Source organism: Gambusia affinis, linkage group LG13 (assembly GCF_019740435.1).
Source record: "Gambusia affinis linkage group LG13, SWU_Gaff_1.0, whole genome shotgun sequence".
NCBI classification, from domain to species: domain Eukaryota; kingdom Metazoa; phylum Chordata; class Actinopteri; order Cyprinodontiformes; family Poeciliidae; genus Gambusia; species Gambusia affinis.
The window spans coordinates 2,445,913-2,473,572 of record NC_057880.1 but is presented as its reverse complement, the minus strand read 5'-3'; the positions used below and the strand labels follow the sequence as shown (position 1 = coordinate 2,473,572).

The 27,660-nt window shown below is 38.2% G+C and overlaps 1 protein-coding gene across 1 annotated transcript in view; it reads left to right on the top strand.

The window, feature by feature from the left end:
* The first annotated feature begins 24,759 nt into the window (after positions 1 to 24,759).
* LOC122842723 (1-phosphatidylinositol 4,5-bisphosphate phosphodiesterase beta-1-like) overlaps positions 24,760 to 27,660 on the top strand; it is a 28,988-nt gene continuing 26,087 nt past the window's right edge. Inside the window, exons 1-2 of the mRNA XM_044136853.1 lie at positions 24,760 to 25,201; positions 26,776 to 26,853. Of these exons, the coding sequence (XP_043992788.1) occupies positions 25,103 to 25,201; positions 26,776 to 26,853 (177 nt within the window). The 5' untranslated portion in view covers positions 24,760 to 25,102. The remainder of the gene's footprint in view (positions 25,202 to 26,775; positions 26,854 to 27,660) is intronic.

Here is a 27,660-nt window from a genome sequence, read left to right as displayed (position 1 = left end):
AATATGATCATATTTGTATACATTAAGACTTTATTTGAGGTTTTGTTAGCTCTAGTGGCCTTTATTTGAAAGGAAAGAGGTCAATGAGAGAAGGAAGACATGGTGATCAGATTGTGCTTTATTTCTGCTGTTCTTCAAGTAGCGCTTTGAAGAACAATGTAGTCACATTTTAGTCTGTACAAGTCAGGCTAAAAGAGTTATGTTTAGAATGCATTCTTCAGTTGTTAAAGCAAGACTGTGAAGAGATCCCATGCTGAGAAAAATACAAGAATACCCTAAATGTTAGCACTTACACAAATGCACAAATCAACTGAGTGTCTGTGTTAAAGCTCATCTTTTTGCCTTCTAGTGTTCTTCTTCTTGATGATAAACATGGTCAAAATCACCTTTTTCATAGCCACAGATGAATTTGTCACATTTGTACTACCTTAACATGGAGCACTTTCTGAGTATATTCAAGACCGTGCTCAAGTCAAGGTAATAGAAGTGATAAAGCAATGGCTTCTTCTAGCTTGGAAACACACCTGTCATGAAATAATGTTTGTAGAAAGATACAACAAGAATACCCCAACAATTAGCACTTACTGTGTACAGAAATCAAGTGAGTGCCTTTGTTAAGGTAACCTTGATGTAGACTTGTGGTGCTTTGGTTGAACTTCTCAAATATGGACATTCAGCAAGTCTGTCCAGAGATCCCAAGATGAGAAAAACACAACAAGAATACAGCAGCAAGTAGCACTTACTGTATGCACAAATCAAGTGAGTGCCTGTGTTAAGGTCATCTTTTTGCCTTCCACTGTTGGTTTGCAGTTTCTTCTTCTTGATGATAAACTTACAAAAAAGATTACCCAAAAGAGAAGCACTTATGACATAATTTAACATCAGTGATTCCATTTCAGGTGACCTGCATGTATTAGATTCTTCAGGGATGTGCATCTTATATCCTGAATGCAGACATTTCAAACAAAGCCCACCTTCTTTCTTTCATAGCCACAGATGAATTTGTCACATTTGTACTACCTTAACATGGAGCACTTTCTGAGTATATTCAAGACCGTGCTCAAGTCAAGGTAATAGAAGTGATAAAGCAATGGCTTCTTCTAGCTTGGAAACACACCTGTCATGAAATAATGTTTGCAGAAAGATACAACAAGAATACCCCAACAATTAGCACTTACTGTGTACAGAAATCTTGTCATTGCAAAGTTCCATTTCCATGAATTCTCCAGCTATTTCAGCAAGACTGTCCAGAGATCCCATGAAGAGAAACTGTTGGTTTGGAGTTTCTTCTTCTTGACGATAAACTTACAAACAAGATTACCCAAAAGAGAAGCACTTATGACATAAGTTAACATCAGTGCTTCCATTTCAGGTGACCTGCATGTATTAGATTCTTCAGGGTTGTGCATCTTATATACTGAATGCAACCATTCCAAACAAACCCCACCTTCTTTTCAGCTAAGTTTCAGTGGAGTAGACAATGGTCTTCCAACGACTCTTCAGTGATGAGATGGGAACGGCCCTGATGCGATCAATGCGGGCCGTTAAGGACGGCTGAGTGGTCAATCAACTTTCCATGTGAGAAGTTGGTGGAGGTTGATTTTGCCACTGTAACTTCGTTCCTAAAAGAAAGAAAATACAGGATTTGAAATATACTTTTTAATTATCAACAGTATGGGAATCACTATTTCACAAAGCAAGTCCAGAATATTTGTTTTCTGTTGTTTCTTGATGACAATAAATTCAGAGATTTAGATTACCCCAAAAGAAGAACTTGGACATTAAAAACCCATGAGTGAATCATTTGAGGTGGTCCTAAAGTGACTGGATCAAAAACACAACTTGAATGTTCACAGCAAATTTGATCCAATTTGAATTGCCCCAACATGAAGAACTTTCAGGGTCGTGTGAAGACTGTCTTGGTGCTGCAACAGTGGCCTGGTCAAAATCACTTTTTTCATAGCCACAGACGAATTTGTCACATTTGTACTACCTTAACATGGAGCACTTTCTGAGTATATTCAAGACCGTGCTCAAGTCAAGGTAATAGAAGTGATAAAGCAATGGCTTCTTCTAGCTTGGAAACACACCTGTCATGAAATAATGTTTGTAGAAAGATATAACAAGAATACCACAACAATCAGCATTTACTGTGTACAGAAATCAAGTGAGTGCCTTTGTTAAGGTAACCTTGATGTAGACTTGTGGTGCTTTGGTTGAACTTCTCAAATATGGACATTCAGCACGTCTGTCCAGAGATCCCAAGATGAGAAAAACACAACAAGAATACAGCAGCAAGTAGCACTTACTGTATGCACAAATCAAGTGAGTGCCTGTGTTAAGGTAATCTTTTTGCCTTCTACTGTTGGTTTGCAGTTTCTTCTTCTTGATGATAAACTTACAAAAAAGATTACCCAAAAGAGAAGCACTTATGACATAATTTAACATCAGTGATTCCATTTCAGGTGACCTGCATGTATTAGATTCTTCAGGGATGTGCATCTTATATCCTGAATGCAGACATTCCAAACAAAGCCCACATTCTTTTTTTCATAGCCACAGATGAATTTGTCACATTTGTACTACCTTAACATGGAGCACTTTCTGAGTATATTCAAGACCGTGCTCAAGTCAAGGTAATAGAAGTGATAAAGCAATGGCTTCTTCTAGCTTGGAAACACACCTGTCATGAAATAATGTTTGCAGAAAGATACAACAAGAATACCCCAACAATTAGCACTTACTGTGTACAGAAATCTTGTCATTGCAAAGTTCCATTTTCATGAATTCTCCAGCTATTTCAGCAAGACTGTCCAGAGATCCAATGAAGAGAAACTGTTGGTTTGGAGTTTCTTCTTCTTGACGATAAACTTACAAACAAGATTACCCAAAAGAGAAGCACTTATGACATAAGTTAACATCAGTGCTTCCATTTCAGGTGACCTGCATGTATTAGATTCTTCAGGGTTGTGCATCTTATATACTGAATGCAACCATTCCAAACAAACCCCACCTTCTTTTCAGCTCAGTTTCAGTGGAGTAGACAATGGTCTTCCAACGACTCTTCAGTGATGAGATGGGAACGGCCCTGATGCGATCAATGCGGGCCGTTAAGACTGACTGAGTGGTCAATCAACTTTACATGTGAGAAGTTGGTGGAGGTTGATTTTGCCACTGTAACTTCGTTCCTAAAAGAAAGAAAATACAGGATTTGAAATATACTTTTTAATTATCAACAGTATGGGAAGCACTATTTCACAAAGCAAGTCCAGAATATTTGTTTTCTGTTGTTTCTTGATGACAATAAATTCAGAGATTTAGATTACCCCAAAAGAAGAACTTGGACATTAAAAACCCATGAGTGAATCATTTGAGGTGGTCCAAAAGTGACTGGATCAAAAACACAACTTGAATGTTCACAGCAGATTTGTACCAATTTTAATTGCCCCAACATGAAGAACTTTCAGGGTCGTGTGAAGACTGTCTTGGTGCTGCAACAGTGGCCTGGTCAAAATCACTTTTTTCATAGCCACAGATGAATTTGTCACATTTGTACTACCTTAACATGGAGCACTTTCTGAGTATATTCAAGACCGTGCTCAAGTCAAGGTAATAGAAGTGATAAAGCAATGGCTTCTTCTAGCTTGGAAACACACCTGTCATGAAATAATGTTTGTAGAAAGATACAACAAGAATACCCCAACAATTAGCACTTACTGTGTACAGAAATCAAGTGAGTGCCTTTGTTAAGGTAACCTTGATGTAGACTTGTGGTGCTTTGGTTGAACTTCTCAAATATGGACATTCAGCAAGTCTGTCCAGAGATCCCAAGATGAGAAAAACACAACAAGAATACAGCAGCAAGTAGCACTTACTGTATGCACAAATCAAGTGAGTGCCTGTGTTAAGGTCATCTTTTTGCCTTCCACTGTTGGTTTGCAGTTTCTTCTTCTTGATGATAAACTTACAAAAAAGATTACCCAAAAGAGAAGCACTTATGACATAATTTAACATCAGTGATTCCATTTCAGGTGACCTGCATGTATTAGATTCTTCAGGGATGTGCATCTTATATCCTGAATGCAGACATTCCAAACAAAGCCCACATTCTTTTTTTCATAGCCACAGATGAATTTGTCACATTTGTACTACCTTAACATGGAGCACTTTCTGAGTATATTCAAGACCATGCTCAAGTCAAGGTAATAGAAGTGATAAAGCAATGGCTTCTTCTAGCTTGGAAACACACCTGTCATGAAATAATGTTTGCAGAAAGATACAACAAGAATACCCCAACAATTAGCACAGTAAGTGCAATGACAAGAAATCTTGTCATTGCAAAGTTCCATTTCCATGAATTCTCCAGCTATTTCAGCAAGACTGTCCAGAGATCCAATGAAGAGAAACTGTTGGTTTGGAGGTTCTTCTTCTTGACGATAAACTTACAAACAAGATTACCCAAAAGAGAAGCACTTATGACATAAGTTAACATCAGTGCTTCCATTTCAGGTGACCTGCATGTATTAGATTCTTCAGGGTTGTGCATCTTATATCCTGAATGCAGCCATTCCAAACAAACCCCACCTTCTTTTCAGCTAAGTTTCAGTGGAGTAGACAATGGTCTTCCAACGACTCTTCAGTGATGAGATGCGATCAATGCGGGCCGTTAAGGACGGCTGAGTGGTCAATCAACTTTCCATGTGAGAAGTTGGTGGAGGTTGATTTTGCCACTGTAACTTCTTTACTAAAAGAAAGAAAATACAGGATTTGAAATATACTTTTTAATTATCAACAGTATGGGAATCACTATTTCACAAAGCAAGTCCAGAATATTTGTTTTCTGTTGTTTCTTGATGACAATAAATTCAGAGATTTAGATTACCCCAAAAGAAGAACTTGGACATTAAAAACCCATGAGTGAATCATTTGAGGTGGTCCAAAAGTGACTGGATCAAAAACACAACTTGAATGTTCACAGCAGATTTGTTCCAATTTTAATTGCCCCAACATGAAGATCTTTCAGGGTCGTGTGAAGACTGTCTTGGTGCTGCAACAGTGGCCTGGTCAAAATCACTTTTTTCATAGCCACAGATGAATTTGTCACATTTGTACTACCTTAACATGGAGCACTTTCTGAGTATATTCAAGACCGTGCTCAAGTCAAGGTAATAGAAGTGATAAAGCAATGGCTTCTTCTAGCTTGGAAACACACCTGTCATGAAATAATGTTTGCAGAAAGATACAACAAGAATACCTCAACAATTAGCACTTACTGTGTACAGAAATCTTGTCATTGCAAAGTTCCATTTCCATGAATTCTCCAGCTATTTCAGCAAGACTGTGCAGAGATCCCATGAAGAGAAACTGTTGGTTTGGAGGTTCTTCTTCTTGACGATAAACTTACAAACAAGATTACCCAAAAGAGAAGCACTTATGACATAATTTAACATCAGTGATTCCATTTCAGGTGACCTGCATGTATTAGATTCTTCAGGGATGTGCATCTTATATCCTGAATGCAGACATTTCAAACAAAGCCCACCTTCTTTTTTTCATAGCCACAGATGAATTTGTCACATTTGTACTACCTTAACATGGAGCACTTTCTGAGTATATTCAAGACCGTGCTCAAGTCAAGGTAATAGAAGTGATAAAGCAATGGCTTCTTCTAGCTGGAAACACACCTGTCATGAAATAATGTTTGCAGAAAGATACAACAAGAATACCCCAACAATTAGCACTTACTGTGTACAGAAATCTTGTCATTGCAAAGTTCCATTTCCATGAATTCTCCAGCTATTTCAGCAAGACTGTCCAGAGATCCCATGAAGAGAAACTGTTGGTTTGGAGTTTCTTCTTCTTGACGATAAACTTACAAACAAGATTACCCAAAAGAGAAGCACTTATGACATAAGTTAACATCAGTGCTTCCATTTCAGGTGACCTGCATGTATTAGATTCTTCAGGGTTGTGCATCTTATATACTGAATGCAACCATTCCAAACAAACCCCACCTTCTTTTCAGCTAAGTTTCAGTGGAGTAGACAATGGTCTTCCAACGACTCTTCAGTGATGAGATGGGAACGGCCCTGATGCGATCAATGCGGGCCGTTAAGGACGGCTGAGTGGTCAATCAACTTTCCATGTGAGAAGTTGGTGGAGGTTGATTTTGCCACTGTAACTTCGTTCCTAAAAGAAAGAAAATACAGGATTTGAAATATACTTTTTAACAGTATGGGAATCACTATTTCACAAAGCAAGTCCAGAATATTTGTTTTCTGTTGTTTCTTGATGACAATAAATTCAGAGATTTAGATTACCCCAAAAGAAGAACTTGGACATTAAAAACCCATGAGTGAATCATTTGAGGTGGTCCAAAAGTGACTGGGTCAAAAACACAACTTGAATATTCACAGCAGATTTGATCCAATTTTAATTGCCCCAACATGAAGAACTTTCAGGGTCGTGTGAAGACTGTCTTGGTGCTGCAACTGTGACCTGGTCAAAATCACTTTTTTCATAGCCACAGACGAATTTGTCACATTTGTACTACCTTAACATGGAGCACTTTCTGAGTATATTCAAGACTGTGCTCAAGTCAAGGTAATAGAAGTGATAAAGCAATGGCTTCTTCTAGCTTGGAAACACACCTGTCATGAAATAATGTTTGTAGAAAGATACAACAAGAATACCCCAACAATTAGCACTTACTGTGTACAGAAATCAAGTGAGTGCCTTTGTTAAGGTAACCTTGATGTAGACTTGTGGTGCTTTGGTTGAACTTCTCAAATATGGACATTCAGCACGTCTGTCCAGAGATCCCAAGATGAGAAAAACACAACAAGAATACAGCAGCAAGTAGCACTTACTGTATGCACAAATCAAGTGAGTGCCTGTGTTAAGGTCATCTTTTTGCCTTCTACTGTTGGTTTGCAGTTTATTCTTCTTGATGATAAACTTACAAAAAAGATTACCCAAAAGAGAAGCACTTATGACATAATTTAACATCAGTGATTCCATTTCAGGTGACCTGCATGTATTAGATTCTTCAGGGATGTGCATCTTATATCCTGAATGCAGACATTTCAAACAAAGCCCACCTTCTTTTTTTCATAGCCACAGATGAATTTGTCACATTTGTACTACCTTAACATGGAGCACTTTCTGAGTATATTCAAGAGCGTGCTCAAGTCAAGGTAATAGAAGTGATAAAGCAATGGCTTCTTCTAGCTTGGAAACACACCTGTCATGAAATAATGTTTGTAGAAAGATACAACAAGAATACCCCAACAATTAGCACAGTAAGTGCAATGACAAGATTGCAAGAAATCTTGTCATTGCAAAGTTCCATTTCCATGAATTCTCCAGCTATTTCAGCAAGACTGTCCAGAGATCCAATGAAGAGAAACTGTTGGTTTGGAGTTTCTTCTTCTTGACGATAAACTTACAAACAAGATTACCCAAAAGAGAAGCACTTATGACATAAGTTAACATCAGTGCTTCCATTTCAGGTGACCTGCATGTATTAGATTCTTCAGGGTTGTGCATCTTATATCCTGAATGCAGCCATTCCAAACAAACCCCACCTTCTTTTCAGCTAAGTTTCAGTGGAGTAGACAATGGTCTTCCAACGACTCTTCAGTGATGAGATGGGAACGGCCCTGATGCGATCAATGCGGGCCGTTAAGGACGGCTGAGTGGTCAATCAACTTTCCATGTGAGAAGTTGGTGGAGGTTGATTTTGCCACTGTAACTTTGTTCCTAAAAGAAAGAAAATACAGGATTTGAAATATACTTTTTAATTATCAATAGTATGGGAATCACTATTTCACAAAGCAAGTCCAGAATATTTGTTTTCTGTTGTTTCTTGATGACAATAAATTCAGAGATTTAGATTACCCCAAAAAAAGCACTTGGACATTAAAAACCCATGAGTGAATCATTTGAGGTGGTCCAAAAGTGACTGGATCAAAAACACAACTTGAATGTTCACAGCAAATTTGTACCAATTTTAATTGCCCCAACATGAAGAACTTTCAGGGTCGTGTGAAGACTGTCTTGGTGCTGCAACTGTGACCTGGTCAAAATCACTTTTTTCATAGCCACAGATGAATTTGTCACATTTGTACTACCTTAACATGGAGCACTTTCTGAGTATATTCAAGACCGTGCTCAAGTCAAGGTAATAGAAGTGATAAAGCAATGGCTTCTTCTAGCTTGGAAACACACCTGTCATGAAATAATGTTTGTAGAAAGATACAACAAGAATACCCCAACAATTAGCACTTACTGTGTACAGAAATCAAGTGAGTGCCTTTGTTAAGGTAACCTTGATGTAGACTTGTGGTGCTTTGGTTGAACTTCTCAAATATGGACATTCAGCACGTCTGTCCAGAGATCCCAAGATGAGAAAAACACAACAAGAATACAGCAGCAAGTAGCACTTACTGTATGCACAAATCAAGTGAGTGCCTGTGTTAAGGTCATCTTTTTGCCTTCCACTGTTGGTTTGCATTTTATTCTTCTTGATGATAAACTTACAAAAAAGATTACCCAAAAGAGAAGCACTTATGACATAATTTAACATCAGTGATTCCATTTCAGGTGACCTGCATGTATTAGATTCTTCAGGGATGTGCATCTTATATCCTGAATGCAGACATTCCAAACAAAGCCCACCTTCTTTCTTTCATAGCCACAGATGAATTTGTCACATTTGTACTACCTTAACATGGAGCACTTTCTGAGTATATTCAAGACCGTGCTCAAGTCAAGGTAATAGAAGTGATAAAGCAATGGCTTCTTCTAGCTTGGAAACACACCTGTCATGAAATAATGTTTGCAGAAAGATACAACAAGAATACCCCAACAATTAGCACTTACTGTGTACAGAAATCTTGTCATTGCAAAGTTCCATTTCCATGAATTCTCCAGCTATTTCAGCAAGACTGTCCAGAGATCCCATGAAGAGAAACTGTTGGTTTGGAGGTTCTTCTTCTTGACGATAAACTTACAAACAAGATTACCCAAAAGAGAAGCACTTATGACATAAGTTAACATCAGTGCTTCCATTTCAGGTGACCTGCATGTATTAGATTCTTCAGGGTTGTGCATCTTATATACTGAATGCAACCATTCCAAACAAACCCCACCTTCTTTTCAGCTCAGTTTCAGTGGAGTAGACAATGGTCTTCCAACGACTCTTCAGTGATGAGATGGGAACGGCCCTGATGCGATCAATGCGGGCCGTTAAGGACGGCTGAGTGGTCAATCAACTTTCCATGTGAGAAGTTGGTGGAGGTTGATTTTGCCACTGTAACTTCGTTCCTAAAAGAAAGAAAATACAGGATTTGAAATATACTTTTTAACAGTATGGGAATCACTATTTCACAAAGCAAGTCCAGAATATTTGTTTTCTGTTGTTTCTTGATGACAATAAAGTCTGAGATTTAGATTACCCCAAAAGAAGAACTTGGACATTAAAAACCCATGAGTGAATCATTTGAGGTGGTCCAAAAGTGACTGGGTCAAAAACACAACTTGAATATTCACAGCAGATTTGTTCCAATTTTAATTGCCCCAACATGAAGAACTTTCAGGGTCCTGTGAAGACTGTCTTGGTGCTGCAACAGTGGCCTGGTCAAAATCACTTTTTTCATAGCCACAGATGAATTTGTCACATTTGTACTACCTTAACATGGAGCACTTTCTGAGTATATTCAAGACCGTGCTCAAGTCAAGGTAATAGAAGTGATAAAGCAATGGCTTCTTCTAGCTTGGAAACACACCTGTCATGAAATAATGTTTGTAGAAAGATACAACAAGAATACCCCAACAATTAGCACTTACTGTGTACAGAAATCAAGTGAGTGCCTTTGTTAAGGTAACCTTGATGTAGACTTGTGGTGCTTTGGTTGAACTTCTGAAATATGGACATTCAGCACGTCTGTCCAGAGATCCCAAGATGAGAAAAACACAACAAGAATACAGCAGCAAGTAGCACTTACTGTATGCACAAATCAAGTGAGTGCCTGTGTTAATCATCTTTTTGCCTTCCACTGTTGATTTGCAGTTTCTTCTTCTTGATGATAAACTTACAAAAAAGATTACCCAAAAGAGAAGCACTTATGACATAATTTAACATCAGTGATTCCATTTCAGGTGACCTGCATGTATTAGATTCTTCAGGGATGTGCATCTTATATCCTGAATGCAGACATTTCAAACAAAGCCCACCTTCTTTCTTTCATAGCCACAGATGAATTTGTCACATTTGTACTACCTTAACATGGAGCACTTTCTGAGTATATTCAAGACCGTGCTCAAGTCAAGGTAATAGAAGTGATAAAGCAATGGCTTCTTCTAGCTTGGAAACACACCTGTCATGAAATAATGTTTGCAGAAAGATACAACAAGAATACCCCAACAATTAGCACTTACTGTGTACAGAAATCTTGTCATTGCAAAGATCCATTTCCATGAATTCTCCAGCTATTTCAGCAAGACTGTCCAGAGATCCAATGAAGAGAAACTGTTGGTTTGGAGGTTCTTCTTCTTGACGATAAACTTACAAACAAGATTACCCAAAAGAGAAGCACTTATGACATAAGTTAACATCAGTGCTTCCATTTTGTATTAGATTCTTCAGGGTTGTGCATCTTATGCGACTCTTCAGTGATGAAGTGGTCAATCAACTTTCCATGTGAGAAGTTGGTGGAGGTTGATTAGAAAATACAGGATTTGAAATATACTTTTTAACAGTATGGGAATCACTATTTCACAAAGCAAGTCCAGAATATTTGTTTTCTGTTGTTTCTTGATGACAATAAAGTCTGAGATTTAGATTACCCCAAAAGAAGAACTTGGACATTAAAAACCCATGAGATCATTTGAGGTGGTCCAAAAGTGACTGGATCAAAAACACAACTTGAATATTCACAGCAGATTTGTACCAATTTTAATTGCCCCAACATGAAGAACTTTCAGGGTCGTGTGAAGACTGTCTTGGTGCTGCAACAGTGGCCTGGTCAAAATCACTTTTTTCATAGCCACAGATGAATTTGTCACATTTGTACTACCTTAACATGGAGCACTTTCTGAGTATATTCAAGACCGTGCTCAAATCAAGGTAATAAAGTGATAAACAATGGCTTCTTCAGCTAAGCTTTCAGTGAAACACACCTGTCATGAAATAATGTTTCAGTGAAAGATACAACAAGAATACCCCAACAATTAGCACTTACTGTGTACAGAAATCAAGTGAGTGCCTTTGTTAAGAAGTAACCTTGATGTTGACTTGTGGTGCTTTGGTTGAACTTCTCAAATATGGACATTTGAAATATACGTCTGTCCAGAGATCCCAAGATGAGAAAAACATTTCAACAAGAATACAGCAAGTCCAGAATATTTGTTTTCTGCACTTGTTTCTGTATGCAATAAATCAGAGATTTAGAGTGCCAAAAGGTCATCTTTTTGCCTTAAAACCACTGTTGATTTGCAGTTTCTTCTTCTTGATGATAAACTTACAAAAGTGACTGGATCAAAAAACACTTATGACATAATTTAACATCAGTGATTCCATTTTAATTGACCTGCATGTATTAGATTCTTCAGGGATGTGCATCTTATATCCTGAATGCAACAGTGGCCTGGTCAAACAAAGCCCACCTTCTTTCTTTCATAGCCACAGATGAATTTGTCACATTTGTACTACCTTAACATGGAGCACTTTCTGAGTATATTCAAGACCGTGCTCAAGTCAAGGTAATAGAAGTGATAAAGCAATGGCTTCTTCTAGCTTGGAAACACACCTGTCATGAAATAATGTTTGCAGAAAGATACAACAAGAATACCCCAACAATTAGCACTTACTGTGTACAGAAATCTTGTCATTGCAAAGATCCCTTTCCATGAATTCTCCAGCTATTTCAGCAAGACTGTCCAGAGATCCAATGAAGAGAAACTGTTGGTTTGGAGGTTCTTCTTCTTGACGATAAACTTACAAACAAGATTACCCAAAAGAGAAGCACTTATGACATAATTAACATCAGTGCTTTACATGTGAGAAGTTGGTGGAGGTTGATTTGCCACTGTAACTTCGTTCCTAAAAGAAAGAAAATACAGGATTTGAAATATACTTTTTAATTATCAACAGTATGGGAAGCACTATTTCACAAAGCAAGTCCAGAATATTTGTTTTCTGTTGTTTCTTGATGACAATAAATTCAGAGATTTAGATTACCCCAAAAGAAGAACTTGGACATTAAAAACCCATGAGTGAATCATTTGAGGTGGTCCAAAAGTGACTAGGTCAAAAACACAAGAATATTCACAGCAGATTTGTTCCAATTTCCATGAATTGCCCCAACATGCAAGAACTTTCAGAGATCCTGTGAAGACTGTTGGTGCTGCAACAGTGGCCTGGTCAAAATAAACTTTTTCATAGCCAAAGATGAATTTGCACATTTGTACTAAGTTAACATGGAGCACTTTCTGAGTATATTCAAGAGTTCTCAAGTCAGGTAATAGAAGTGATATCCTGAATGCAGCTTCTTCCAAACAAACACACCTGTCATGAAATAAGTTTCAGTGGAAAGATACAACAAGAATACCCCAACAATTAGCACTTAGTGATGAAATAAAGTGATGCCTTTCAATGCAGGTAACCTTGATGTAGACTTGAGTGGTCAATCAACTTCTGAGAATATGGACTTTCAGCCGTCTGTCCAGAGATCCCAAAAGAAAAAAATACAGGATTTGAAAAGTAGCACTTTTAATTATCAAAATCAGTATGGGAATCACTATGTTCACAAAGCAAGTCCTTACTTTGTTGGTTTGCAGTTTCTTCTTCTTGATGACAATAAATTCAGAAAAGATTACCCCAAAAGAAGAACTTGGACATTATGACATAATTTAACATCAGTGATTCCATTTCACAGCAGATGACCTGCATGTATGAAGATTCTTCAGGGATGTGCATCTTATATCCTGAATGCAGACATTTCAAACAAAATCCCACCTTCTTTCTTTCATAGCCACAGATGAATTTGTCACATTTGTACTACCTTAACATGGAGCACTTTCTGAGTATATTCAAGACCGTGCTCAAGTCAAGGTAATAGAAGTGATAAAGCAATGGCTTCTTCTAGCTTGGAAACACACCTGTCATGAAATAATGTTTGTAGAAAGATACAACAAGAATACCCCAACAATTAGCACTTACTGTGTACAGAAATCAAGTGAGTGCCTTTGTTAAGGTAACCTTGATGTAGACTTGTGGTGCTTTGGTTGAACTTCTCAAATATGGACATTCAGCAAGTCTGTCCAGAGATCCCAAGATGAGAAAAACACAACAAGAATACAGCAGCAAGTAGCACTTACTGTATGCACAAATCAAGTGAGTGCCTGTGTTAAGGTCATCTTTTTGCCTTCCACTGTTGGTTTGCAGTTTCTTCTTCTTGATGATAAACTTACAAAAAAGATTACCCAAAAGAGAAGCACTTATGACATAATTTAACATCAGTGATTCCATTTCAGGTGACCTGCATGTATTAGATTCTTCAGGGATGTGCATCTTATATCCTGAATGCAGACATTTCAAACAAAGCCCACCTTCTTTCTTTCATAGCCACAGATGAATTTGTCACATTTGTACTACCTTAACATGGAGCACTTTCTGAGTATATTCAAGACCGTGCTCAAGTCAAGGTAATAGAAGTGATAAAGCAATGGCTTCTTCTAGCTTGGAAACACACCTGTCATGAAATAATGTTTGCAGAAAGATACAACAAGAATACCCCAACAATTAGCACTTACTGTGTACAGAAATCTTGTCATTGCAAAGTTCCATTTCCATGAATTCTCCAGCTATTTCAGCAAGACTGTCCAGAGATCCCATGAAGAGAAACTGTTGGTTTGGAGTTTCTTCTTCTTGACGATAAACTTACAAACAAGATTACCCAAAAGAGAAGCACTTATGACATAAGTTAACATCAGTGCTTCCATTTCAGGTGACCTGCATGTATTAGATTCTTCAGGGTTGTGCATCTTATATACTGAATGCAGCCATTCCAAACAAACCCCACCTTCTTTTCAGCTAAGTTTCAGTGGAGTAGACAATGGTCTTCCAACGACTCTTCAGTGATGAGATGGGAACGGCCCTGATGCGATCAATGCGGGCCGTTAAGGACGGCTGAGTGGTCAATCAACTTTACATGTGAGAAGTTGGTGGAGGTTGATTTTGCCACTGTAACTTCTTTACTAAAAGAAAGAAAATACAGGATTTGAAATATACTTTTTAATTATCAACAGTATGGGAATCACTATTTCACAAAGCAAGTCCAGAATATTTGTTTTCTGTTGTTTCTTGATGACAATAAATTCAGAGATTTAGATTACCCCAAAAGAAGAACTTGGACATTAAAAACCCATGAGTGAATCATTTGAGGTGGTCCAAAAGTGACTGGATCAAAAACACAACTTGAATGTTCACAGCAGATTTGTACCAATTTTAATTGCCCCAACATGAAGATCTTTCAGGGTCCTGTGAAGACTGTCTTGGTGCTGCAACAGTGGCCTGGTCAAAATCACTTTTTTCATAGCCACAGATGAATTTGTCACATTTGTACTACCTTAACATGGAGCACTTTCTGAGTATATTCAAGACCGTGCTCAAGTCAAGGTAATAGAAGTGATAAAGCAATGGCTTCTTCTAGCTTGGAAACACACCTGTCATGAAATAATGTTTGTAGAAAGATACAACAAGAATACCCCAACAATTAGCACTTACTGTGTACAGAAATCAAGTGAGTGCCTTTGTTAAGGTAACCTTGATGTTGACTTGTGGTGCTTTGGTTGAACTTCTCAAATATGGACATTCAGCACGTCTGTCCAGAGATCCCAAGATGAGAAAAACACAACAAGAATACAGCAGCAAGTAGCACTTACTGTATGCACAAATCAAGTGAGTGCCTGTGTAGCCACAGATGAATTTGTCACATTTGTACTACCTTAACATGGAGCACTTTCTGAGTATATTCAAGACCGTGCTCAAGTCAAGGTAATAGAAGTGATAAAGCAATGGCTTCTTCTAGCTTGGAAACACACCTGTCATGAAATAATGTTTGCAGAAAGATACAACAAGAATACCCCAACAATTAGCACTTACTGTGTACAGAAATCTTGCGATCAATGCGGGCCGTTAAGGACGGCTGAGTGGTCAATCAACTTTACATGTGAGAAGTTAGTGGAGGTTGATTTTGCCACTGTAACTTCGTCCCTAAAAGAAAGAAAATACAGGATTTGAAATATACATTAAAACAGTATGGGAATCACTATTTCACAAAGCAAGTCCAGAATATTTGTTTTCTGTTGTTTCTTGATGACAATAAATTCAGAGATTTAGATTACCCCAAAAGAAGAACTTGGACATTAAAAACCCATGAGTGAATCATTTGAGGTGGTCCAAAAGAGACTGGGTCAAAAACACAACTTGAATATTCACAGCAAATTTGTACCAATTTTAATTGCCCCAACATGAAGAACTTTCAGGGTCGTGTGAAGACTGTCTTGGTGCTGCAACAGTGGCCTGTTCAAAATCACTTTTTTCATAGCCACAGATGAATTTGTCACATTTGTACTACCTTAACATGGAGCACTTTCTGAGTATATTCAAGACCGTGCTCAAGTCAAGGTAATAGAAGTGATAAAGCAATGGCTTCTTCTAGCTTGGAAACACACCTGTCATGAAATAATGTTTGCAGAAAGATACAACAAGAATACCCCAACAATTAGCACTTACTGTGTACAGAAATCTTGTCATTGCAAAGTTCCATTTCCATGAATTCTCCAGCTATTTCAGCAAGACTGTCCAGAGATCCCATGAAGAGAAACTGTTGGTTTGGAGTTTCTTCTTCTTGACGATAAACTTACAAACAAGATTACCCAAAAGAGAAGCACTTATGACATAAGTTAACATCAGTGCTTCCATTTCAGGTGACCTGCATGTATTAGATTCTTCAGGGTTGTGCATCGTATATCCTGAATGCAGCCATTCAAACAAACCCCACCTTCTTTTCAGCTAAGTTTCAGTGGAGTAGACAATGGTCTTCAACGACTCTTCAGTGATGAGATGGGAACGGCCCTGATGCGATCAATGCGGGCCGTTAAGGACGGCTGAGTGGTCAATCAACTTTCCATGTGAGAAGTTGGTGGAGGTTGATTTTGCCACTGTAACTTCTTTACTAAAAGAAAGAAAATACAGGATTTGAAATATACTTTTTAATTATCAACAGTATGGGAATCACTATTTCACAAAGCAAGTCCAGAATATTTGTTTTCTGTTGTTTCTTGATGACAATAAATTCAGAGATTTAGATTACCCCAAAAGAAGAACTTGGACATTAAAAACCCATGAGTGAATCATTTGAGGTGGTCCAAAAGTGACTGGGTCAAAAACACAACTTGAATATTCACAGCAGATTTGTTCCAATTTTAATTGCCCCAACATGAAGAACTTTCAGGGTCCTGTGAAGACTGTCTTGGTGCTGCAACAGTGGCCTGGTCAAAATCACTTTTTTCATAGCCACAGATGAATTTGTCACATTTGTACTACCTTAACATGGAGCACTTTCTGAGTATATTCAAGACCGTGCTCAAGTCAAGGTAATAGAAGTGATAAAGCAATGGCTTCTTCTAGCTTGGAAACACACCTGTCATGAAATAATGTTTGTAGAAAGATACAACAAGAATACCCCAACAATTAGCACTTACTGTGTACAGAAATCAAGTGAGTGCCTTTGTTAAGGTAACCTTGATGTAGACTTGTGGTGCTTTGGTTGAACTTCTGAAATATGGACTTTCAGCACGTCTGTCCAGAGATCCCAAGATGAGAAAAACACAACAAGAATACAGCAGCAAGTAGCACTTACTGTATGCACAAATCAAGTGAGTGCCTGTGTTAAGGTCATCTTTTTGCCTTCCACTGTTGATTTGCAGTTTCTTCTTCTTGATGATAAACTTACAAAAAAGATTACCCAAAAGAGAAGCACTTATGACATAATTTAACATCAGTGATTCCATTTCAGGTGACCTGCATGTATTAGATTCTTCAGGGATGTGCATCTTATATCCTGAATGCAGACATTCCAAACAAAGCCCACCTTCTTTCTTTCATAGCCACAGATGAATTTGTCACATTTGTACTACCTTAACATGGAGCACTTTCTGAGTATATTCAAGACCGTGCTCAAGTCAAGGTAATAGAAGTGATAAAGCAATGGCTTCTTCTAGCTTGGAAACACACCTGTCATGAAATAATGTTTGTAGAAAGATACAACAAGAATACCCCAACAATTAGCACTTACTGTGTACAGAAATCTTGTCATTGCAAAGTTCCATTTCCATGAATTCTCCAGCTATTTCAGCAAGACTGTCCAGAGATCCCATGAAGAGAAACTGTTGGTTTGGAGTTTCTTCTTCTTGACGATAAACTTACAAACAAGATTACCCAAAAGAGAAGCACTTATGACATAAGTTAACATCAGTGCTTCCATTTCAGGTGACCTGCATGTATTAGATTCTTCAGGGTTGTGCATCTTATATCCTGAATGCAACCATTCCAAACAAACCCCACCTTCTTTTCAGCTAAGTTTCAGTGGAGTAGACAATGGTCTTCCAACGACTCTTCAGTGATGAGATGGGAACGGCCCTGATGCGATCAATGCGGCCGTTAAGGGCTGAGTGGTCAATCAACTTTACATGTGAGAAGTTGGTGGAGGTTGATTTTGCCACTGTAACTTCGTTCCTAAAAGAAAGAAAATACAGGATTTGAAATATACTTTTTAATTATCAACAGTATGGGAAGCACTATTTCACAAAGCAAGTCCAGAATATTTGTTTTCTGTTGTTTCTTGATGACAATAAATTCAGAGATTTAGATTACCCCAAAAGAAGAACTTGGACATTAAAAACCCATGAGTGAATCATTTGAGGTGGTCCAAAAGTGACTGGGTCAAAAACACAACTTGAATATTCACAGCAGATTTGTTCCAATTTTAATTGCCCCAACATGAAGATCTTTCAGGGTCCTGTGAAGACTGTCTTGGTGCTGCAACAGTGGCCTGGTCAAAATCACTTTTTTCATAGCCACAGATGAATTTGTCACATTTGTACTACCTTAACATGGAGCACTTTCTGAGTATATTCAAGACCGTGCTCAAGTCAAGGTAATAGAAGTGATAAAGCAATGGCTTCTTCTAGCTTGGAAACACACCTGTCATGAAATAATGTTTGTAGAAAGATACAACAAGAATACCCCAACAATTAGCACTTACTGTGTACAGAAATCAAGTGAGTGCCTTTGTTAAGGTAACCTTGATGTAGACTTGTGGTGCTTTGGTTGAACTTCTCAAATATGGACATTCAGCAAGTCTGTCCAGAGATCCCAAGATGAGAAAAACACAACAAGAATACAGCAGCAAGTAGCACTTACTGTATGCACAAATCAAGTGAGTGCCTGTGTTAAGGTCATCTTTTTGCCTTCCACTGTTGATTTGCAGTTTCTTCTTCTTGATGATAAACTTACAAAAAAGATTACCCAAAAGAGAAGCACTTATGACATAATTTAACATCAGTGATTCCATTTCAGGTGACCTTTATGTATTAGATTCTTCAGGGATGTGCATCTTATATCCTGAATGCAGACATTTCAAACAAAGCCCACCTTCTTTCTTTCATAGCCACAGATGAATTTGTCACATTTGTACTACCTTAACATGGAGCACTTTCTGAGTATATTCAAGACCGTGCTCAAGTCAAGGTAATAGAAGTGATAAAGCAATGGCTTCTTCTAGCTTGGAAACACACCTGTCATGAAATAATGTTTGCAGAAAGATACAACAAGAATACCCCAACAATTAGCACTTACTGTGTACAGAAATCTTGTCATTGCAAAGTTCCATTTCCATGAATTCTCCAGCTATTTCAGCAAGACTGTCCAGAGATCCCATGAAGAGAAACTGTTGGTTTGGAGTTTCTTCTTCTTGACGATAAACTTACAAACAAGATTACCCAAAAGAGAAGCACTTATGACATAAGTTAACATCAGTGCTTCCATTTCAGGTGACCTGCATGTATTAGATTCTTCAGGGTTGTGCATCTTATATACTGAATGCAGCCATTCCAAACAAACCCCACCTTCTTTTCAGCTCAGTTTCAGTGGAGTAGACAATGGTCTTCCAACGACTCTTCAGTGATGAGATGGGAACGGCCCTGATGCGATCAATGCGGGCCGTTAAGGACGGCTGAGTGGTCAATCAACTTTCCATGTGAGAAGTTGGTGGAGGTTGATTTTGCCACTGTAACTTCGTTCCTAAAAGAAAGAAAATACAGGATTTGAAATATACTTTTTAACAGTATGGGAATCACTATTTCACAAAGCAAGTCCAGAATATTAGTTTTCTGTTGTTTCTTGATGACAATAAATTCAGAGATTTAGATTACCCCAAAAGAAGAACTTGGACATTAAAAACCCATGAGTGAATCATTTGAGGTGGTCCAAAAGTGACTGGATCAAAAACACAACTTGAATGTTCACAGCAGATTTGTACCAATTTTAATTGCCCCAACATGAAGATCTTTCAGGGTCCTGTGAAGACTGTCTTGGTGCTGCAACAGTGGCCTGGTCAAAATCACTTTTTTCATAGCCACAGATGAATTTGTCACATTTGTACTACCTTGACATGGAGCACTTTCTGAGTATATTCAAGACCGTGCTCAATTCAAGGTAATAGAAGTGATAAAGCAATGGCTTCTTCTAGCTTGGAAACACAGCTGACATGAAATCATGTTTGTAGAAAGATACAACAAGAATACCCCAACAATTAGCACTTACTGTGTACAGAAATCAAGTGAGTGCCTTTGTTAAGGTAACCTTGATGTAGACTTGTGGTGCTTTGGTTGAACTTCTCAAATATGGACATTCAGCAAGTCTGTCCAGAGATCCCAAGATGAGAAAAACACAACAAGAATACAGCAGCAAGTAGCACTTACTGTATGCACAAATCAAGTGAGTGCCTATGTTAAGGTCATCTTTTTGCCTTCTACTGTTGGTTTGCAGTTTCTTCTTCTTGATGATAAACTTACAAAAAAGATTACCCAAAAGAGAAGCACTTATGACATAATTTAACATCAGTGATTCCATTTCAGGTGACCTGCATGTATTAGATTCTTCAGGGATGTGCATCTTATATCCTGAATGCAGACATTTCAAACAAAGCCCACCTTCTTTCTTTCATAGCCACAGATGAATTTGTCACATTTGTACTACCTTAACATGGAGCACTTTCTGAGTATATTCAAGACCGTGCTCAAGTCAAGGTAATAGAAGTGATAAAGCAATGGCTTCTTCTAGCTTGGAAACACACCTGTCATGAAATAATGTTTGCAGAAAGATACAACAAGAATACCCCAACAATTAGCACTTACTGTGTACAGAAATCTTGTCATTGCAAAGATCCATTTCCATGAATTCTCCAGCTATTTCAGCAAGACTGTCCAGAGATCCAATGAAGAGAAACTGTTGGTTTGGAGGTTCTTCTTCTTGACGATAAACTTACAAACAAGATTACCCAAAAGAGAAGCACTTATGACATAAGTTAACATCAGTGCTTCCATTTCAGGTGACCTGCATGTATTAGATTCTTCAGGGTTGTGCATCTTATATACTGAATGCAACCATTCCAAACAAACCCCACCTTCTTTTCAGCTCAGTTTCAGTGGAGTAGACAATGGTCTTCCAACGACTCTTCAGTGATGAGATGGGAACGGCCCTGATGCGATCAATGCGGGCCGTTAAGGACGGCTGAGTGGTCAATCAACTTTACATGTGAGAAGTTGGTGGAGGTTGATTTTGCCACTGTAACTTCGTTCCTAAAAGAAAGAAAATACAGGATTTGAAATATACTTTTTAACAGTATGGGAATCACTATTTCACAAAGAAAGTCCAGAATATTTGTTTTCTGTTGTTTCTTGATGACAATAAAGTCTGAGATTTAGATTACCCCAAAAGAAGAACTTGGACATTAAAAACCCATGAGTGAATCATTTGAGGTGGTCCAAAAGTGACTGGGTCAAAAACACAACTTGAATATTCACAGCAAATTTGTACCAATTTTAATTGCCCCAACATGAAGAACTTTCAGGGTCGTGTGAAGACTGTCTTTGTGCTGCAACTGTGACCTGGTCAAAATCACTTTTTTCATAGCCACAGATGAATTTGTCACATTTGTACTACCTTAACATGGAGCACTTTCTGAGTATATTCAAGACTGTGCTCAAGTCAAGGTAATAGAAGTGATAAAGCAATGGCTTCTTCTAGCTTGGAAACACACCTGTCATGAAATAATGTTTGCAGAAAGATACAACAAGAATACCCCAACAATTAGCACTTACTGTGTACAGAAATCAAGTGAGTGCCTTTGTTAAGGTAACCTTGATGTTGACTTGTGGTGCTTTGGTTGAACTTCTCAAATATGGACATTCAGCACGTCTGTCCAGAGATCCCAAGATGAGAAAAACACAACAAGAATACAGCAGCAAGTAGCACTTACTGTATGCACAAATCAAGTGAGTGCCTGTGTTAAGGTCATCTTTTTGCCTTCCACTGTTGATTTGCAGTTTCTTCTTCTTGATGATAAACTTACAAAAAAGATTACCCAAAAGAGAAGCACTTATGACATAATTTAACATCAGTGATTCCATTTCAGGTGACCTGAATGTATTAGATTCTTCAGGGATGTGCATCTTATATCCTGAATGCAGACATTTCAAACAAAGCCCACCTTCTTTCTTTCATAGCCACAGATGAATTTGTCACATTTGTACTACCTTAACATGGAGCACTTTCTGAGTATATTCAAGACTGTGCTCAAGTCAAGGTAATAGAAGTGATAAAGCAATGGCTTCTTCTAGCTTGGAAACACACCTGTTATGAAATAATGTTTGCAGAAAGATACAACAAGAATACCCCAACAATTAGCACTTACTGTGTACAGAAATCTTGCGATCAATGCGGGCCGTTAAGGACGGCTGAGTGGTCAATCAACTTTACATGTGAGAAGTTAGTGGAGGTTGATTTTGCCACTGTAACTTCGTCCCTAAAAGAAAGAAAATACAGGATTTGAAATATACTTTTTAACAGTATGGGAATCACTATTTCACAAAGCAAGTCCAGAATATTTGTTTTCTGTTGTTTCTTGATGACAATAAATTCAGAGATTTAGATTACCCCAAAAGAAGAACTTGGACATTAAAAACCCATGAGTGAATCATTTGAGGTGGTCCAAAAGAGACTGGGTCAAAAACACAACTTGAATATTCACAGCAAATTTGTACCAATTTTAATTGCCCCAACATGAAGAACTTTCAGGGTCGTGTGAAGACTGTCTTGGTGCTGCAACAGTGGCCTGTTCAAAATCACTTTTTTCATAGCCACAGATGAATTTGTCACATTTGTACTACCTTAACATGGAGCACTTTCTGAGTATATTCAAGACCGTGCTCAAGTCAAGGTAATAGAAGTGATAAAGCAATGGCTTCTTCTAGCTTGGAAACACACCTGTCATGAAATAATGTTTGCAGAAAGATACAACAAGAATACCCCAACAATTAGCACTTACTGTGTACAGAAATCTTGTCATTGCAAAGTTCCATTTCCATGAATTCTCCAGCTATTTCAGCAAGACTGTCCAGAGATCCCATGAAGAGAAACTGTTGGTTTGGAGTTTCTTCTTCTTGACGATAAACTTACAAACAAGATTACCCAAAAGAGAAGCACTTATGACATAAGTTAACATCAGTGCTTCCATTTCAGGTGACCTGCATGTATTAGATTCTTCAGGGTTGTGCATCTTATATCCTGAATGCAGCCATTCCAAACAAACCCCACCTTCTTTTCAGCTAAGTTTCAGTGGAGTAGACAATGGTCTTCCAACGACTCTTCAGTGATGAGATGGGAACGGCCCTGATGCGATCAATGCGGGCCGTTAAGGACGGCTGAGTGGTCAATCAACTTTACATGTGAGAAGTTGGTGGAGGTTGATTTTGCCACTGTAACTTCTTTACTAAAAGAAAGAAAATACAGGATTTGAAATATACTTTTTAATTATCAACAGTATGGGAATCACTATTTCACAAAGCAAGTCCAGAATATTTGTTTTCTGTTGTTTCTTGATGACAATAAATTCAGAGATTTAGATTACCCCAAAAGAAGAACTTGGACATTAAAAACCCATGAGTGAATCATTTGAGGTGGTCCAAAAGTGACTGGGTCAAAAACACAACTTGAATATTCACAGCAGATTTGTTCCAATTTTAATTGCCCCAACATGAAGAACTTTCAGGGTCGTGTGAAGACTGTCTTGGTGCTGCAACAGTGGCCTGGTCAAAATCACTTTTTTCATAGCCACAGATGAATTTGTCACATTTGTACTACCTTAACATGGAGCACTTTCTGAGTATATTCAAGACCGTGCTCAAGTCAAGGTAATAGAAGTGATAAAGCAATGGCTTCTTCTAGCTTGGAAACACACCTGTCATGAAATAATGTTTGTAGAAAGATACAACAAGAATACCCCAACAATTAGCACTTACTGTGTACAGAAATCAAGTGAGTGCCTTTGTTAAGGTAACCTTGATGTAGACTTGTGGTGCTTTGGTTGAACTTCTGAAATATGGACTTTCAGCACGTCTGTCCAGAGATCCCAAGATGAGAAAAACACAACAAGAATACAGCAGCAAGTAGCACTTACTGTATGCACAAATCAAGTGAGTGCCTGTGTTAAGGTCATTTTTTTGCCTTACTTTGTTGGTTTGCAGTTTCTTCTTCTTGATGATAAACTTACAAAAAAGATTACCCAAAAGAGAAGCACTAATGACATAAGTCTTTCATGCAAGTACTTACATCCGGCATTTGATCTGAAAAACTAACCCATCCAAAACTTTTTAGCGAAAAATGTGATTTTTGTTTTCTTCAAAATTGGCACATTTGTAATGCAAACAAAGTTTTGCAATTCCAATTTCTGCTGTTTTAGTTAATGAAAACCCCCTAAGCAGGGCAGATAATTCTGATAGGGACGGTCTCGTTTACTGTGAATTGTAAACCAGTCTGCTTTATTTGATTGACCTAAAACATTTATCAAGTTTTCTGTGAAATAGAAGCTGTTCTTCTTTAAGTAAAAAAAACAACAACAAACAAACAAACAGACAATGAACAAAAACAAAGCTCTTTGGCCGTCCCTGTCAGAACTAAAACCTGCTCTCAGCCTAATCTTTACTAACTCTGTGTGACATTGTTTTTTTCCCTGTCATCTGTGACAAGGGCCATTAATGTTCACTAGGAACAAATCCCTGAAGCGCAGTGTCAGAATATGATGGACAGCCTTCCCAGAGGAAAGGAAGCTGTTTTAGAACCGGATTAAAGCCTGTGGTAAACAAAGCACATATGAGTGGGATGCTGCATGTCTGCACACTTGAGGAATCACACTGTATGGTGTCTTCCTCACGTGACTTCGACTCGTCTTCGTTGTCTTATATCTTTTCTCCTCTCTTTTATCTTTTCCTTTTCACTCACTATCTTCTACCTTTCTCTCATCCCTCCCCCCCGTCCCCATCTGTGGGAAGCTGCCATTGTGCGCATGTCGCAGATGAGTCAATTTGTGGAGGCAGGACGCGCACACGCTCTCTACCCGCACGCGCGCGCATCCTGTCTCCCACGAAGGCATCTGTTTCAGTCTGTCTCTCCGCGAGATGCAGCACCAACAGAGGGGAGAGGGGGAGACGACGAGCCCGGAGAGGGAGGGAGGCAGAAGAAAGAGAGAGGTGTGAGGAAGGAGAAGAGGCAGAGCTAAGAGAGAGAAAAAAGGACGGAAATAAGAAAAGAAAAAGGAGTGAGCGGAGGATAAGCGAGAGGACGGCGGGATGCGGCTGTAGCAGCAGAGCTTGTGACTTCTGAACAGTCTCGGAGATGGTTTAGACATATCATCCTGGCGTTTGACTCTGAGCATCTCCAGCGCGCGAGCGTGTGTTTGAATGTGCGCGTGAAGCCATGGCGAGTGCTCAGCCGGGGGTCCACGCACTGAAACTCCAGCCTCCTTGCGTCTCACACACCCTGAGGAACGGAAGCAACTTCATTAAATGGGATGAGGTAAGAATGCAGACCCTCTCTCTCAGTACCTCTATAACCTCCTTAAGTTCTTTACATGTTTTTCTCCTATACGGTGGGGAATTGAGTACTTTGTTTATGAAGTGACTCAGGAATTTCATTGAATCCAGTTCAAGCGAATTAATATGGAGTGTGAGAAAAATGAGGAGGAAGAGGAGGAAATGTGCCATGTTGTCAGATGTGTTTACTGTTCATTTGTTGATTGAGCTTTGGCAGTAAGTACCTGCGTGCGCCGCGCCAGATATTACTGATGGTGTTAACTGCATTTGCAGTCAGTTACTGTTTGGCCACCTGTTGGTGCAGAATCCATTGGCATGTCTTTGAGTGTGTGTGTGGGTGTGTGCGTGAGCGCGCGCGCGCGTGTGTGTATACACCCCTACACACTCAAATGTTCTCCATGAGCACCATCAGCTGTGTAAATGTGGATATTAGTAGAGTTATGCCTGAGAGTGTGTTGGTATGCTGAAGTATATAGCCTTGACAATGAGGAAAAGCGTGCTGTCCAGTCACTATAGCAACTGGTATGGCTAGCAACATCCTAAACTGATATGAAGTTTAGGAACCTCATATCAGTTTTTGATATCATTATTACAGCAGTTGGTTTCTACTTCCTCTTATAGGCAATGCTGTGATGGGCTGAGAGGCTCCAAAAGCAAATAACATGACCTTTTCAAAGAACATCCTAAATAATTTACAAATCTCCCAAAGCTCAGCTATATAAATAACTGGAGATGCACCCATTGGAGTTTTGGACAATTAGCAATCTCTGCTGTGTTTTTTGTAAAATGTTGACTGATTTATATATATATACTGATGTATGATATACTTCATATATATATATATATATATATATATATATATATATATATATATATATATATATATACATAGAGGTCATCAATTTATTACATAAGGAGATGATGTGACATCCCAATGTGTGTTTATGAGTAGGAATGTAGACTCTGCTTACAGATGCTTACTAAACAGCTTCCTTACATGTAAATGGCCATGGTCAATTTTCCTTTCTTTATTTGTTCTTAATTTCTTAGTGATAACAATCATTGCTGTGCGCCATTTAAAAATACATTTTTATACTAAATGCTTTTTATATAATTACACAAGAAAGAATAACATTTTTAAATGCAGCTGAAGACACAACTTTTAATTTTTGAAATAGAAACAAATAATTATATTGTTCTGTGGACAACACTAATATTGTCCACAATATTAGATGTGCAGATGTGATTCTGCTGGATGTGATTCTAATTGGTAGCTGCCATGGGATGCTAGCTGAACAGGAATGTGCTCAAATGAGTTGCATCATCAGAAGTTAATGCTCGTTTCTAGTAAAATCATCTTCCAACACTGATGAGTCAACACAGTTTTGTGTCACCAGAGCAGGTGGACTGATTGCATAATTTGTATAGTAGTAAGCAGTGATCTGTGTGATGAGACACTTATCATCAGGGTTTTCTAGAAATGTTTCTTTCACTTCTAAAATGTTTTCTGCAGGCTCCTCTTCTTGTCACTGACTCCATCCATTTATATATTTCCAGGATTTGTCCACAGTTACTCCAGTGACTCTACATGTGGATCCTCATGGATTTTACCTCTTCTGGACTGACCAAAACAAGGTGAGGAACCCACACTAATACCTGATGCAAATAATAAAGAGCCTTGTCCATGATGATCCGTTACTAAAGAACTGAAGATTTTAAAATGAATGTTTATGAGTCATTAAGTCATCCTTTAATTATATATATCAGTAATCATTACTCTTGTCATTCATTCTTATTAGCTAAATTAAATGTAAATTACATTCTCAATCATTTTGGGCTTTTTTAACATTAAACATTTGAATATTACTTGTTGTTCCTTACATAAAAAAATTTTAATTTATTTTTCAGGCCATTGCTGCAAAAGTAACACAATAGTAAAATTTTACACATGTAAAGCAGACTCAACATGTTGCCATGTTACATATTTTAAACATGAATACAAAATGTGTCAAGGTATTTCTGGGTCCATATATAAACCAAACAGGAGACATGTAGCTTCTGACATGGTCGTTGTGAGTCTTTTACACCGTGTTCCAAATTATTATGCAAATTAGATTTAAGTGTCATAACGATTAAATCTTTTGTTGTGCTATTACATTTATAGATGGTATTGTGTGTCAGGGCTCTTTGAATCACTATAATTAATTTCAGAGAGCTGGTTGATTAGTTTGTCTGGTGAGCTAAATTAAAGGAAATCTACTAAAGAAGGATGTTCCTCATTATTAATCAGGCCACAGGTTTCAAGCAATATGGGAAAGAGAAAGGATCTCTGCTGACGAAAATCATCAGATAGTGTAGTACCATAATGACAAGGTATGGAAACATTAGAAATTTAATAAAAACTGAAGCGTTATTGTACTGTGAAGAGATTTGTGGCTGATT